The 15,700-nt window shown below is 61.0% G+C and overlaps 2 protein-coding genes across 4 annotated transcripts; one reads left to right on the top strand and one right to left on the bottom strand.

The window, feature by feature from the left end:
• The first annotated feature begins 637 nt into the window (after window positions 1-637).
• On the top strand, window positions 638-4,514 carry LOC144723212 (GPI alpha-1,4-mannosyltransferase I, catalytic subunit-like). 2 transcript variants are annotated; one of them, XM_078601756.1, is made up of 4 exons: window positions 638-779; window positions 1,630-1,812; window positions 2,768-3,339; window positions 3,886-4,514. In XM_078601756.1, exons 2-4 carry the CDS (start codon window positions 1,636-1,638, stop codon window positions 4,412-4,414), a joined length of 1,278 nt encoding a protein of 425 aa, XP_078457882.1. In that variant the 5' UTR covers window positions 638-779; window positions 1,630-1,635; the 3' UTR covers window positions 4,415-4,514. The 2 variants fall into 2 exon arrangements, with proteins under 2 accessions (XP_078457882.1, XP_078457881.1); XM_078601755.1 differs by lacking the exon at window positions 638-779 and adding an exon at window positions 786-1,284.
• Window positions 4,432-15,158, bottom strand: LOC144723208 (exocyst complex component 3-like). 2 transcript variants are annotated; one of them, XM_078601749.1, is made up of 14 exons: window positions 14,741-15,158; window positions 13,344-13,563; window positions 12,058-12,246; window positions 11,398-11,708; window positions 11,120-11,301; window positions 10,885-11,002; window positions 10,220-10,345; window positions 9,306-9,406; window positions 8,926-9,036; window positions 8,356-8,533; window positions 7,664-7,786; window positions 6,659-6,820; window positions 5,927-6,051; window positions 4,432-5,716 (listed from the first exon to the last, which is right to left on the bottom strand). In XM_078601749.1, the coding sequence occupies exons 1-14, from the start codon at window positions 14,906-14,908 to the stop codon at window positions 5,524-5,526; spliced, it is 2,307 nt and encodes a 768-aa protein (XP_078457875.1). In that variant the 5' UTR covers window positions 14,909-15,158; the 3' UTR covers window positions 4,432-5,523. The 2 variants fall into 2 exon arrangements, with proteins under 2 accessions (XP_078457875.1, XP_078457874.1); XM_078601748.1 differs by lacking the exon at window positions 14,741-15,158 and having other exon boundaries at window positions 13,344-14,124.
• Window positions 15,159-15,700: the final 542 nt, after the last annotated feature.

Raw genomic sequence — 15,700 nt, 5'->3', positions numbered from 1 at the left:
CTGTGATTATGTAGACTGAGTGTTGTGACGATGTAGACTGAGTGTTGTGACGATGTAGACTGAGTGCTGTGATTATGTAGACTGAGTGCTGTGTCGATGTAGACTGAGTGTTGTGACGATGAAGACTGAGTGATGTGACGATGAAGACTGAGTGTTGTGACGATGAAGACTGAGTGATGTGACGATGAAGACTGAGTGATGTGACGATGAAGACTGAGTGTTGTGATGATGTAGACTGAGTGCTGTGACAATGAAGAGAGGCGTCTAACGAGGAACCCCCGAGTTCAAACGCAGGCCTCGAGCTTTACCCACGATTCATCGAGTCGCTTCCGCCCTGGACTCCCCTGCCGGAAGTGGATGAGTCCACGAAACGCGGGGGGGGGGGAAGGGCGGGTCAGACGTTTCAGTCAATAGCTATCTGACCGCTCGCATGTCTGTTCCTACAATTATTTCTTTATCTCATAGTAATATTTGTAATTCGTGTAATGAATGCCGAATTATCCCGGCGTTGCCCAACACGAGTGTCAGGGTCACCACGACCCTCCCCCCAGACTTGGGCGTCACTTGGTTCAGTCCGAACCCCGATTCACATTTCCCAGCTTTGATGAGCCCCCGCCTCTTATTGGCTGAATCGCGAGCGCGCCTCTCCGAGCGAGCGCTAGTGTGATTGGTTACGGGGACGCTTCCGGCCACGATCTCAGCCAATCAGACGGCAGGACGCGCCGCCACGTGCGGATGTGCGGTGGGAAATACGAGACACGTGGAGCGCAAGCGACGAGGTGGGGGTCAGGCGTGATGGCATTGCCATTCACCTCGTCACCATCGCTCCCCACATCAACACCACCACCACATTCAACATCAACACCACCACATTCAACATCAACACCACCACATTCAACATCAACACCACCACATTCAACATCAACACCACCACATTCAACATCAACACCACCAGCAACACAACTAACATTATCACTATCATCACCAGAAAAGTTAACGTTACAATCAACATCACCACCAGAATTAACACCATCACAACAAATATCAACATCAGTGTCAACATCAGCTTCTTCATCACAAGTATTAAAGACACCCTCACGTCCGACATTAACAGCATTAGAATCAACACCACCACCACGAGCATTGACATCGCCACAACCAACAGCACCACCATCACCATTAATAACACTGACGGCGCCATCGCCCTTAACGCCACCATCGTCACCGAGTGTTGAGGGAAACACGCCGCAGATTTCTCGCCCCTTCTCCGACCGCTGTCCCGAGGTTGGTGCCAGCAGAATTGTGACTTCTGGGTGCCTCTGTCCCTGCTCTGGGTGACCGGGCCCCGTGCGCTGAGCCTGTGTCGTCATCATCACTCGTCCTTTAACTTGAGGCCTCGCACTGCCCAGCAATTAAAATCTCGCCCAATATTTCCCGGGTCGCTGGCAGAGTGGGGTCGGTTGCACGCGACTCGTAGCCAATACCACCACAAGCATGGCACAGCAAATACGCCCTGGTGGTCGGCTGGATGGATGAGGGTGCACCACCACCAGTAGCTACCTCAGCCATAGCTTGGCGTGAAGTATACTGGATGTGGTGTGCTGCGGCTGTGCGTGGGTCTCCCTGTAGGAGGCGATGCGGGGTGGTCGTGCGTGCGGGCGCCCCGCCGGTGCTGGCTGGGTGCTACTGGGCGCTGTTGTACTGCGCGTGGCACTGCTGCTGTACGGAGAGTACCAGGACCGCACGCACCGAGTCAAGTTCACAGACGTCGACTACCGCGTCTTCACGGACGCGGCGCGCTACGTGGCGCAGGTGAGAGACGCGGCCGTGGCGCAGGTGAGAGACGCGGCCGTGGCACGCTCAGAAACGGGGTCGTTCACCAAGTCGATGGAAAGGTGCGCAAAGAACCACGGGCAGATGCATGCGTGGAGACGGGAAGAGAAACACGTGGATTAGAGAACACAGATTAAGAGCGTCACCCAAACTACTGGATTAGTTCAATTATTAGGTAGAGCCCTGTGAGCCATGCGGCTCTTAAGTCGGGTGCAACCGCAACAAACAAAATATGAACACAAAAACGTATTAAAACGTTGTGTGCAAAAATCCCAATGTGGTGCAAGTCAACAATAACAACCATAAGACAATCTGGATTAACCATATGTTTTCGAATCACCAAAATAAAGCTATAAAAAACAATGTAACAACAGTAATCATAGGAACTGTGATTCAAAATTTAACAATAAACGATAAACAAAGCACGTACGACCAAACTTGCAGCCATAGCTGGCAGCACGACACTCCCACATCCCTGCAACCCTGTTGTGTTCGGTCGAGGAATCGGATCGTGGGGAGGTCGGCGACAGAGGCGGCACTCGTGTTAACAAGGAGACGGAGGGGAAAATGTGTTGTGTTACTTTCGCTTTATTGCACGAAAAAAGGTGAGTGAGCAGGACAAGTTGTTTGAAGGAATGGACGATGGCCAAAGAAGAATAACAGTGGCAGCCAAAGAGTGGAATGTGGCCGAGAGGACGTCCACCTAGGAGATGGAACGATGAAATCCGTGCACACGCAGACAGCACCGAAAGTGCCATCGGGTGGAGCGCGCTTTTTCACTTCGCCGCATCCCGGAACGTCTCGGCCCCCGTGAATAACCAGAGCCCTCTCCTCTCCCTCCCCTCTCCCTCCCCCTCTCCTCTCCCTTCCGCTCCCTCGCCACGTCGCCGAGTCGCGGCGTCGCGTCCCACCGGTGCCGTTCGTGTCCCCGCAGGGCGAGTCTCCGTACCGGCGGGAGACCTACCGCTACACGCCACTGCTGGCCTGGTTGCTGCTGCCCAACGCGCTGCTGGCGGAGCCCTTCGGCAAGCTCCTGTTCGCCGCGTGCGACGTGGCCGCGGGGTGGCTGGCGCTCGGCATGCTGCCCGCCGGCGTGTCGCGGCCGGGCCTGGCCGCCGCCGCCGCCTGCTGGCTGCTGAATCCCATTCCGGCCGCCGTGTCGTGCCGCGGCAACGCCGAGTCCGTGCTGGCGCTGCTCGTGCTGGCCACGCTGCGGAGCCTGCGCCGGGGCCACGTGGCCACGGCGGGCCTCCTCCACGGCGTGGCGGCGCACGCCAAAATCTACCCCGTCATCTACACGCTGCCCATCGTGCTCAACCTCGCCTCGGCCTCCGAGTCCGCACGGGGCAGGCGCGAGCGGCGGCGGTCGCCGCCGGGGCCGGGAAAGCGGCTCGTGCGCAACACCGTGCTGGCGGTGGAGGCGGCGCTGCGGAGCAAGGACGTCTGGACGTTCGTGCTGACATCGGCTTCTGTGTTTGCGGCGATGAGCGTGTTTTTCTTCTACGTGTACGTTTGCGTGAGCTGTGTGCGGGTGCTGAGAGGGTGCTAATCCATGCACTCGAGGCCCATGGCGATGGATAACGCCATCTGGGCTCTCAGAGGAGCCAAGAGACGTGGTCTCTGCTAGAAAAAAGGGCTATTCCCCGAAATTTGAGCTGTTATTTATATTATCCTCTAACATTGTGTAATTGACGATTGTGTTATTTGCGCACGACTGCCAACAGCGTCACAATCAACTTTGTTAATTTATTTCGGTAACAACTCAATGACTTGCCTCCATCGCGAGTAGATGTGTAAACTGTGGTCGGTCTTTTTGTCTCGCTCAGCACAGAACCTCCTGGCCAGGTCTAAGGTGGTGTTGATCTCGATGGTATTACGCCCACAGGCCGGCAAATGCGGCATAGCCACCGGGGTCACCCCCTGCGGGGCGACGAGTATCTCTGTCGCCCTGCAATGGGTATGGTGCTGCTGCTGCTGCTGCGTGAGCGCGCCCTGCCAGTGCACGTGCCCTGGCGCCACCGCGTGACACTGCCCTCTGCTCCGCACCCGCAGTTACGGCTGGGAGTTCGTGGAGCAGACGTACCTGTACCACGTGACACGGCGAGACACGCGCCACAACTTCTCCCCGTACTTCTACGCGCTGTACCTGGCCGGCGAGTCAGGCCGCGCGGGCGCCATGGGGCTGGCTGCGTTCGCGCCGCAGGCGGCGGTGCTGGCGGCCGCCAGTCTCCGCTACGCAGGCGACCTCCCCTTCTGCTGCTTCGTGGTCACGGTCGCCTTCGTGGCCTTCAACAAGGTGTGCACGTCGCAGTACTTCCTGTGGTACCTGTGCCTGCTGCCCCCTGTGCTGCCCTCGCTGGTGCTGCCCTGGCGGAGGGGGCTGGCGTTGCTCGCCGCGTGGCTTGCCGGGCAGGCCCTGTGGCTGCTGCCCGCGTACCTGCTCGAGTTCGAGGGGTGGAACGTGTTCCTCTCCGTCTGGGCGGCCGGGCTGCTCTTCCTCGTCGTCAACTGCGTCGTCCTGCAGCAGATCATCGTGCACTACCGCCCGCCGCGCCCGGCGCACAACCTCAAGAACAGCTGAAGAGCCGACAGGACGCGTGGCTTTTGTAACGTCTTTATGGCAACTGAAACAACGCGAAACTGCCTGCATTTGTAAATATTTTCATAAAGGGATAAAATCATATGTGCAGTCGTCTCTTGTTACACGTACTTATCCAGCGACGAGGGTTGTTGCCGGATTGAAACACCAGCGTCTAGGCACCACTAACACCACTGATCACAAGCCTAAAGGACCAACACTCGTTCTAAGCACCAACATTACAAATGGACCCCATTAATACTTGGACGCTACTTAATACTGTAATAGCTGGGACAACACCCAATGTGAGTGGATATGTCTGTGCGTGTGTCTGCGTGTGTGTATTGTGTGTGTGTTGTGTGTGGTGAGCGGTCGTACAGCGATTGGGGCGCTGCACTATAAACCTGGAGACCCGAGTTCGATTCCGCTCTTGGTCAACACCAGTGACTATGATCTGAACCGGTCCTGGGCCTCCCCTAGGTCAACTCGGCCTCAAATTATTACATCGCCACTGGGTAGACAGGTGGCTGGGCGTGGTGCTGGCCATCCACCCCTCGTGTGCTGTGCCCACTAACAGTACTTGCGTTGTTGTGTGTGCCTGTTGTCTGTGAGTATATGCGCATCACTACAGGAAGAAGGTGATATCGAATAAGCGCTACTTAGCTGTGTTTAGGGTTGGAGGTTGCTGGGCTTGGTTTTGATCAAATGGGGCCCTTGTCAGGAGTAAGTGTGCACACGGCCTAATGAGCCTTGCAAGCAACGCGACAGGACAGCTGGCAGAACAAGGCCTGTGGGTGCCTCAGAGTTTTGGGGCTCATCTGTTGCGGTTATGAGTTGAGAGTAAGGGGTAAGGCTTAAAGTCTAGAGAAGAGGAGGAGGGAGCTTGGGTTTCGTGAGTCAGGGCATTACGAGTCCCGGATTGAATGAAGCGGCTTTGAGTCCAGGATGGGGGCTGGACAGTGGGTAATAGCGGTTGGGGTTGTATTTGGGATTGTAGTCATTATTGAGGTTGGAGTCGTGGTTGGGGTTGTATTTGATCGTTGTGGTGTCTCCACGTGAGACTCGGGGCTCTCTCGCTCTCCCGCCCTTGACCTCGTCGCTGCGCACTCGGCTCATTTCCCGAGCTGGGGCAGGAGGTGGTTCGTCACGGGGATGTCGGCAAAGAAGTTGAGTGCGGCGACGTTGGGCGGCGCTGCGGGGGCGCTGACGTGGGCCCGACGCTGCATCATGCACTCGGTGAGAACCAGCCGCATGTCCCTGGTGGCATCGCCACGCAGCGCCAGCACCGCCCAGATGTGCTCCTCCCTACGGGTAGAGGTCAGGGGTCACGGAGGATCTTTCACGACCACATTGACCTCGCACGTCAACGATGCGGCCGTGATTTTCTAATGTACGCGTTGACGGAGCGACCCGCGTGTCGAACGTATACTTTGGTTTGTGGTGAGGAGATGGTGAGGAAATATTGGGCCGTGCGGGATGGGCCGCGGGATTGGGGCCGCGTGCGTGGGGCCTCACCGCACGTCGGGGTATTTGTGAAGGAGGCCCGAGATCTCCAGGCACAGCATGGAGGTGTCCTTGAGGCGCACGAGCTCGGCCAAGGCCGGGATGACGTCACTCAGAGAATCCTCACTCAGTGGGCCCTGCACACCCATGATCGCACGAGAGAACGTGCACGCAGGGAGGACACACAGACGGGCATACACACGCACAGACGGGCGTACACACTCACAGACGGGCGTACACACGCACAGGCGTGTGGCACACTCCGGAATATGCTCAAAATTCCTTGTGTAGCCCTGTATGCTATTGAGCAAAGTACAGTATTAGGGAGCACCTATTAAGACCGATGCGGTGCACGAAGGTGGGGCGTCCAGCACGTGAAGAAGCAGGTGTGGCAGGCTCGCTGCTCGCAGGTCACGGCACCCCTGCTCCCCGTTGGCCCACGCAGACAAATAACCCCCGTATCGCCTTCACAGATATTGGGACAAGTGCTGTTAGCGAGCACCTATGAAGGCCGGCACGGCCTTCATATGTCTCCCTAGTGGCGAAGTGTACACATCACACCAGGTACTTATTTGAGGCTGAGTTGACCTAGGGGAGGCCCAGGACCAGTTCAGATAATCGTCACCGGTGTTGGCCGTGAGCGGGAATCTAATTCGAGTCACCGGGTTCGTAGCGCAGCGTAGCGCTGACCGCTCCCCACGCGCGCGACCTCTGCAGAGCTCAAGCAACGACTGAGACGCTCACGTGGGAGAGCTTCTGGAAGAGCTGCTTCAGCTGGCGCGCCTCCCACTCCATCTTCTCGGCGGCCTCGCGCCGCTCCTCGCAGCCCTTGAAGGAGACGCGGCGCTGCACGGCGGCGCGCACAAACTCGCTGACGAGTCGGCGGTGAGCACGCTCCGTCAGCTCCTGCGGGAGCCACGGAGATCGGGTGCGGGCATCGAGCGGACACGCGGGGACCCACAGGGATGTGCAGGAATGCATGGGGACACGAGGGACACTATGGAGACGCATGGTTCCATGGGAATCCAGAGGGACAGACAACGACATTAATGAAGCAGTCTAAAATGAGAGTTGAAGGGGGTCGTTCTGAAAGGTTTGTGCACGTGAGTGCGGAAGCGTGATAGAGGGAGTGGTCGCATGTGCGTGATGCTGTGTGGAAGTTACATGGCCTGTCGCTCCACACAAAGATTTGGGTCATCTTGGCGACAGTTATGCTATGCTTGCGAAACGTGGACCCCTTGCATGGAACATCTGCGCCAGGTTTACAGATCCTTGAAATATCTGAACACACTCCCATTGGTGAGCTCCGACAGGCAAGGCATTGGCTGGGTAAGCAGCCCCCATGTCCAACCACGGCATGCTCAAGCAGTTTTTGTTTGGCTGGATAGAGAGGGGGGCTTAACGACTACGAAACGGGACTAGAAAAGAGATGGGCTGATGTGGTACACGAGGATGTTGAGATGAGTGAAGTTGCCGATGACTGGTATTCACGGTGTCAAGATCAGCCTCTGTGGAGAAGACTCGTGGAGAACACGACTGGGCAGCTGGAGGCAGTCGCCCTCCAACAAATGAAGGGTGGATGATCAACGCTCACAACAGCGAGTGGAACGTGGAGCGGCTAAACGAAGCAAGTTGGCACGGTGAGGAGCACAGGTGGTGCATCTGCCAGTCATCTCAGTGAAACCATGGCACCTGGGGTTTTCCCGTGACCTGTCTTTGTGTGTAGTGGACGAGCCAACGAGAGCGCACCTGCAGGTACGGCTTCTTGAGTTTGGAAAAGTCGCTGAAGTAATCCTCAACCGTGGCACAGATGGTGTCCATGGCGCGAGAGCTCGAGACCCAGGCCCTGGTGAGCAGCTCCTGCAGCAGGGGCTGCATCACACGCGCACACACGCGCTCGCTGTCAAGTACACGCGCACACACACACATTCACGCGCGCACACAAAGACGAGCGTGCGCACATAAAGACGAGCGTGCGCACTCGAGCAGCAGTTCCCGAATGTTCTAAATCCACGCGCTGTCACTGTCAAACCTCCAAACGATTACAGACCGCCGCGTACCAACAGTTTCCTTCAGAATGCAACCGACTTCGATCATGGGGTCTGCAGCTGCTTGACGCAGCACTTCCCACGGCCTGTTGGGAGCCGCTGTGCTTGAGAACATGCATGCCAGCACACGTACACACACACACACTGGAGAACGTACACACCTACAAATGATGCACACGTGCACGAATACACGTGCACGAATACACGCGCACGATAACCGCGTGCCTGCACGTACAAGCGCAGCGTCTCTGCCGCTCCGCTCGCACGGGCCGCTTCACAGCATCAGCCACATCTCACCAGAGCTCACCGGATCTCACCAGATCTCACCGGTGCCGTCGCACCGCCTGCGCACCGTCCGGTTTGTCGCCCCGGCGGGCCCCGCGGGAGCCTCACCTCGATGTCCAGCAACACCTCGTCGAGCAGATACTCGCAGGCGTCGGCCGCGATGCCGTCCAGCTGCGTCGTCAGGTCGGGCAACCGCGCCGGAACGGGGGCGGCCTCCTGGGAAGGGCCCTCCACCCCCGGGGCCCCGAATGTCGGCCGCTTCTCCAGGAGCTGCCTCATCGACTCCCTGCGATGACAAAGAGCCCCCGGGTCGCCTTGACAGACCGTCTGGGAGAGTCCAGGCGAGTCGCGCCTTTGAAGGCCGGCATGGCGCACGAGCGGGTGGGTGGCCTGCGCTACGCCCTGTCGCCTTTTTCTCCTAAGCGCCGATGAGTTGACGCGAGGGAGGCTCAGAAGTGTAAAACTAACTCGGTCAATGGAACCGTAGCGGCAGTGCGCCGACTGTTGCGCCATCACTCCGTGCGATGGACGCACGCACGAACGCACTCCGTGGGGACGTCGGTCATATCCAGTTCCGCTCTGAGGATCGGAGTTGTGGACCCTTGGAGAAGAGTTGCTGAGTTCGACCTGGCCGTGTGCGGAGGCAAACGGACGCACGCACTCGCTCACGCCACCTACTTGAAGGCAAGGCAGTTGTTGGTGGCGGCCGTCATGTATTGTACGTAGAAGGGCGGCAGCTGCCGGTTCTGCGCGTGCTCCTGCCGATATCCGCCCAGCACCGCGCGGTACCTGGAGGCGACGTGCGTGGATACGCGCACCGACACACACCAACACACACACCAACTAACACACCGACACACACACACCAACTAACACACACACCAACTAACACACACCAACTAACACACCGACAAACATACACACCAACTAACACACCAACACGCACACCGACACGCGCACCGACACACGGGCGGACACACGCAGTCGTGACACGCCGAGGCACAACTGCGGCAGATGGCACCGCCGGATCGAGACTCCCGGCCCCTCCTCCTCCTCACCTGCACAGGAAGGTCTGCACCTCCAGCAGGCCGATGGTCGTGGCTCGGCCTACGAGACGGGGACTCACCTGGGAGGCCACCTGAACGTTCTGCTCCAGCATCTGCGGCAGGGCAAGAGAACGGGAACAACGACCACGGGTCGTCACCATGCCGCCTGTTTATCCAAGAAGCAAATTGTTTCAGGGTTAGGGTCCTGCTAGGTTTTTACAGTTGTAGGCGATGATTTCAGATTTGGTCAACTCGTTTTTGAATGACGTCACGGCATATTAAACGTCCACTGCAACGTGATTAATATACCGCACTATTAACCAGGGCCAGCTGCCGCATCGAACCGCGAGCTTCTGCAATGAGCAGCATATGCGCTACCGCTGGGCCCTGACACTGCCTGGTTCGCCCGACAGGCATAACCCTCGCTGGCCCGGCACACGTGACCCTCGTTCACCTGGCACACGTGACCCTGCCTCACCCGCCACACGTGACCCTGCCTCACCTGCCTCACGTGACCCTCGCCCACCACACGTGACCCTGCCTCACCTGCCTCACGTGACCCTGCCTCACCCGCCACACGTGACCCTGCCTCACCCGCCACACGTGACCCTGGCTCACCTGGCACACGTGACCCTGCCTCACCTGGCACACGTGACCCTGCCTCACCCGCCACACGTGACCCTGGCTCACCCGCCACACGTGACCCTGCCTCGCCTGGCACACGTGACCCTGCCTCACCTGGCACACGTGACCCTGCCTCACCTGGCACACGTGACCCTACCTCACCTGGCACACGTGATCCTGCCTCACCCGCCACACGTGACCCTGCCTCACCTGCCTCACGTGACCCTCGCCCACCACACGTGACCCTGCCTCACCTGCCTCACGTGACCCTGCCTCACCTAGCACACGTGACCCTGGCTCACCTGGCACACGATGGCAGGCAGTGCGGTGTGGAAGTATCCGTGCTGGTCCGTGTCCGGCTCCTGGTTCCGCATCCAATCGCGACGCTCGGCCTCCAGCGCCTTGCCCAGCCACGTGCATACGTTACTCTGCGCACGCCGCACATGCGCGCATCACCGCACACGCGCGCATCACCGCACCTGCGCGTCACCCCACTCCGCGTCCGCACCGCCGCATTTACATGCGGCTAAAACACCGCGATGGCATGCGGCGTTGCGCATTCACCGCTTGTTTCAGAGGTTCACGGTTCGAATCCAGCGGCTACCCTGGTTAATACTGCGGATGTAATAACCTTAAAACTACCACGCGCTGTCTGCTTCACAGTGAATGTTAAAGATCCCGTGACACTATTCGCAAGAGAAGGCCGTTGTGTGCCGGCGTCAGGGTCCGATTTTTCCAAATTCGAAAAATTACAACGCAAATTACTCAATGGGTCTGCCCCGTAGCTTCCTGCCAGCGAGCCTTCCACAACTCACGCAATGGGCTCAAAGTACACCTCGTCTGGCAAAAATGCGGGCGTGGTGCTGCCGTTTCGGCCTTAACAGCTTAACGGGAGCTCGCTAACAGCACTTGCCGCAACAGCCTGTGCAGGCTACGCGGGGGTCTTTGTCATCGCGTCGTGAGACACCTGGAGCGTGTGCAGGTACTTGTGCAACAGCGCCTCCACCTCCCCAGGCGACAGCAGCGGCGGCAGCTCCTCCACGGAGACCTCCGGGGCCAGGTCGGGGTGCCGCATCATCTCCTCGCTGCGGGCGGACACAACTCGGCGTCGTCGCAAACCTCCTACGCGTCTGCCATCGCGCCCCGCCCCCTGCGACCCCCGCCACGAGCCCCTCGCTGGTGCGGCCGCGGCGCGCACGCACCTGGGGTAGGTGTGCAGCACCCAGGTGAGCAGCGACACGATCTCGTTGGCCTCCAGCTGCTCGGACACGATGTCCCGGAGGTGCGCGCCGAGCGCCCGGTGGTAGAATCTCAGCGTCGCGGAGAAGATGTTGTACTTGGGCGGGAAGCAGTGGGCCATCAGCGTCTTCACCACCACCAGATCCTGCGCTCCACCGGCATCCACCGTTGGCGACCGCCGGCGACCACGAGCTGGAAGGGGGCGGCGTGCGGGGCGCGGCGTGCGGGGCGCGGCGCTCACCTCGAGGATGCGGCGCTGCAGCGTGTCGAGGTGCCGCGCCAGCCACAGGCTGTCGTCGTCCCGCGTGTCCGTCTGGCCGCTCTCCACGCGCGTGCTCACCGTCTGCTGCAGCACCTCCATGCAGCGGCGCCGCAGCTCCTTGGGCCGCCCCGGGGCGACGAAGCCGGAGCTCTGCCGCCGCTCGTCCGCGAGCGCGTCCAGCCCCTCCTCGCGCTCGATGACCCGAAGCGCCGACACCAGCATGGCCGGGTCGCGCCGCGCCGTGCCGAGGCCACGCTGCACCACGAGCCAGAGCTGCTTGGCGAGTTCCCCTGCGCGGTGGTGGGGGGCGCGCACGTGAGGGGGAGGGGGGGCGCACGTGGGGGGGGGGGGGGGGCGCGTGTCGCGGTCAGCGCGGAGAGGAGGGGTGGGGCGCTCCGCGTGGCCGGTGCTGTGGTCGTCGCCTGATAAACATTCGGGACAATGGATGTTGAGTCCCGTTCAGAATCTGGAGAGTGGAGGACACCGATGAGCTACGCGGCTCTTTCTCACAGATGTCTCCGAGGCCACGGCCCGGCCGAGATGACCGGACGACTTCACGACGCGAGAACACGAGCGAGCGATGCGACGGCATCGCCGCTTCCAAACGGTTGCCGCAGCCGCGCCGCCCCGAGTCCGTACCGTCGAGGGACTCGGCGCAGGAGAAGTACTCGCGGATGAGGTGCAGGTTGGCGGCGTTGCCCGCGTCCTTGAGGTGCTGGCGCAGCAGCAGGCTGTCCCGCGAGTGCTCGAGCTCCATGAGGTTCTTGTGTGCGGCCAGGAGCTCCCCCTGCTCGATCCAGTCGCGCGTCTCCTGCTCCAGCTCGCGCACTGCGCACGGGAGGGACACGCGGGACAAGCACGTGGCACACACACACACGCGTCACACACACACGCGTCACACACACACGCGTCACACACACACACACGTATATCACACACACACACGTATATCCCACACACGGAACACCGACACGCACGTGTCACATATACACGTAGCTATATGTCACATAACACACATGTATGTATGTTAAACTTCGTTCGCACCGTACGTAGCCAACCGTGATCATCGTAGGTGCGGGGAAAGGACGACACGTGTCACATCAACACCTACACGTGTCGCACACGCACGTGGCCAATGACGCACGTGGCCAATGACGCACGTGGACAATGACGCACGTGGCCAATGACGCACGTGGACAATGACGCACGTGGACGACGCCTCCACGCAAACGCGCGGCTGCTGCAGCCGCAAGGAACGAGGCAACTGCGGGAGTCTGGAGGCCCTGGACACACGCGGGGGTCGCGGGGGTCGTGGGGGTCGCGGGGGTCGTGGGGGTCGTGGGGGCAGCGCGGAGCGGACTCCGTGCTTCCAACACGAACCGGGGCGGGGGGGACCGGGGCCCACGCAGGAGGCGTCCCTGCAAGTGGCACGGAGCGGCCTCGCACCGACTCGCCCCCCTCTCACTGCAGCCCGCCCCGTCTCATCCCCGTGTCACCACGATCTCAGCCCGGCGGCACCTGCCATGTCGGTGCGTGATCTGGTGGTGCCTGTAGGCCGCGTCCTCTGTGTCGCGGGGAGGGATGGCGTCTGAGTTGGCGGCACTGTTCGGGTCGTGTGGCGTCACCGTGCAGTGGGCTGGGGTAGGGGGTCTCGTCGCGGTCAGAACCGTGCCGTGTGTGTGGGTCACGTGGCCGTGTGCGTGGGTCACGTGGCCGTGTGCGTGGGTCACGTGGCCGTGTGCGTGGGTCACGTCGCCGTGTGCGTGGGTCACGTGGCCGTGCGCGTGGGTCACGTCGCCGTGCGCGTGGGTCACGTGGCCGTGTGTGTGGGTCCGCGTTGCTCGCGTCAGCCAAAGTGGGGGAAGCTCGGGCGAGTGTCAGGGCCCCCCGTGCCGCTGCTGCCGCTGCTGCTGGCGGGGCCGCACCGCTCATGATGATGCGCGTGTGCTCCACGGCGGCCGCCAGCTGCCCGTGCTCGTCCGCCAGGCCGCGCAGGTCGCCCAGCGGCTCGAGGGCCGCGAGTCCCGCCTCGCGCTCGGCGCGCACCCCGCGCAGGGCGCGCCCCGTCTCGCGGGCGCGCGCCAGCGCCCCGTGCAGCTGCGACAGGCCCAGGCGCACCCCCTCCAGCTGCGACTGCAGCGCGCTCTGCGGGGCGGCACCGGGGAGGGGGGAGGGGCCCCCCTCTGTGAGCGGGGAGTGGCGCTCAGGAGACGACGGCGGCGCCGCTCGCCATCGCGTCCCCGAGCAGAGCAGAGCCCGCGGTGGCTTCACGCGCCATCTCCGAGGCCGACGTCGTACCCGACGAGGGAATCGCGCACCGCCTCGACGCATGCCGATGTCGACACCTCCTGGCCCTATGTGTGTGTCTCTGCATCCACAACGCGGGCATTGGTTCAATACAAACTCTGGGTAGGTTTCGACACACGGGATCTCACCGGTTGAGTCAAGAGTCGAACGCGCTCCAGTGTCTGCCCGTATAAAACCAATATGCTGCGGTGGGATGCGGGCCCGACAGGGCGTCTGGGCTGTCTAGAACAATTCCTCTATTCACTGGGGAGCGATAAACACGGGGAGTCGGCGGTTGTCTGCTGTTCCTCGTATTCTCCACAGCGACGCGAGTGATTGTGTCGTCTGCTTCACGAACATTCTACATTTAAACCCGGATTGTACAGCGGGGGGGGGGGCAGGCCTCCATTCCCGCCCCCGTCTTTATGTTTCCCTTTAACGCAGTTCATGAGCACAGGGCTCAGATGCCCAAAACGTCAAGTGGCCGGAAACAACCAACACTGGCAAGATGCAATTGATACGAGTTGACACGTGAATGTAGCAGCACGATTACTGCAACAACTTGGGAGAGGAGACGATGATGGGAGAGCCAATTCCCAAGTGGAGCAGTGCAAGGGAAGAGGCAGAAAGAGAAGCAGCCTCCCCGCAGTGTGGCGAGAGTGAGGCTGTTGTCGTGGCCTGTGCGGCGAGTGGGCGAGTGTGGCTGTGTGAGTGGCTGTGTGAGTGGCTGAGTGAGTGGCTGAGTGAGTGGCTGTGTGAGTGGCTGAGTGAGTGGCTGTGTGAGTGGCTGAGTGAGTGGCTGTGTGAGTGGCTGAGTGAGTGGCTGTGTGAGTGGCTGAGTGAGTGGCTGTGTGAGTGGCTGTGTGAGTGGCTGAGTGAGTGGCTGTGTGAGTGGCTGAGTGAGTGGCTGTGTGAGTGGCTGTGTGGCTGTGACATGCTGCAGTGCGGTGGTTGAACGCGACGTGGATGAGACGAAACACTCGGCCCGGTGCCGACCGACACGGGCGGAGGGGCTCGCCGGGCGGAGCGCGGGCACCTTGAGGCGCGTCTCGAGCGAGGCGGTGGTCCGCGCCTCCCGCTTGCGGTACTGCTCCACGCGCTCCAGCTGCTCCGGGTACTGCAGCATGAGCGACACGCGCTTGAGCGCCGTGCCCAGCGCCAGCCGCTCCGTCTCCTGCTGCGTGGCGCGCACGTGGCCCGACATCCCCGCGCAAGCCGGCCCCCGACTCGCCGTCTCCCTGGGCAGTCGGGCTGGCTGCTGCTCCCGCAGCTGGAGGGATTCACGCTGCGTGTGTTGTTTGCTCCACCACGCGGGGGCGATGCCGCTACTTCGGTCCCGCTGGAGAAATCGCTCCACCGCCGCGCTGTGCTGCTCTCAACAGCGATTCCTTTGTGCGGAGAAGGGGCCACGCGCGCCTCCCCCCGCCCTTCCTCGACACGGCCGCCCCTACAGGCTACGGCCCCTACAGGCTACGGCCCCTCCCCCCTTCCACGCGGCCCCGAGATTCGTCCCTGGAGCTGAGGCCGCTGTCCCTGGTGCTGAAGTCGCTGTCCCTGGTGCTGAGGTCCCAATCGAGAGCGATGGCGCAGAGGTCGCCCCGCTGGTGAACAGCGCGAGGGGCTGCACGCGGTGGCGCAATGCACGCGCCGTAATTGATGACGGCACGGGTCGCAAAGACCATTGCGTGACTGAAAAGAACTACGTCATCACGGCCCTAACAGATTCCTCCACGAGAGGGCGATGGAACGGACGAGACTTGACGGCGGGCGGGAGAGAGCATCCCAAGGGCACGGGATGTGTCCCGTGCGAACACAGCGTGCCGGTTGCATCGGGTAAACACGGGGCAGTGGCTGTGTGCGCTCATTCGCCCGTTTTCGAGGCCTCTGGCTGAAGAGCTCGGGACGAGCGGACGCTTGTGCCGAGACTGCGCGAAATTGGCACCGCTCAGCCCAATCGCGCGTAGCAAGCTCGTTGCCAGCTCGTTGCCAGCTCGTA

The sequence above is a fragment of the Lampetra planeri genome, chromosome 17 (assembly GCF_965212315.1).
Source record: "Lampetra planeri chromosome 17, kcLamPlan1.2.h2, whole genome shotgun sequence".
Taxonomy (NCBI): Eukaryota; Metazoa; Chordata; class Hyperoartia; order Petromyzontiformes; family Petromyzontidae; genus Lampetra; species Lampetra planeri.
This window is presented reverse-complemented; position numbering and strand designations above follow the sequence as displayed.

Bases quoted from the DNA above. Each gene is read 5' to 3' on its own strand.
- LOC144723212 (XM_078601755.1), top strand. From the start codon at position 796: ATGGCATTGCCATTCACCTCGTCACCATCGCTCCCCACATCAACACCA. The intron at 1,813-2,767 runs GTGAGAGACGCG...GTGTCCCCGCAG, and splicing joins CGGCGCGCTACGTGGCGCAG to GGCGAGTCTCCGTACCGGCG. The intron at 3,340-3,885 runs GTACGTTTGCGT...CCGCACCCGCAG, and splicing joins AGCGTGTTTTTCTTCTACGT to TTACGGCTGGGAGTTCGTGG.
- LOC144723208 (XM_078601748.1), bottom strand. From the start codon at position 13,749: ATGCGTCGAGGCGGTGCGCGATTCCCTCGTCGGGTACGACGTCGGCCT. The intron at 12,247-13,343 runs GTGCGGCCCCGC...TCCCGTGCGCAG, and splicing joins CACGCGCATCATCATGAGCG to TGCGCGAGCTGGAGCAGGAG. The intron at 11,003-11,119 runs GTGCGTGCGCGC...GTCCGCCCGCAG, and splicing joins GTGCTGCACACCTACCCCAG to CGAGGAGATGATGCGGCACC.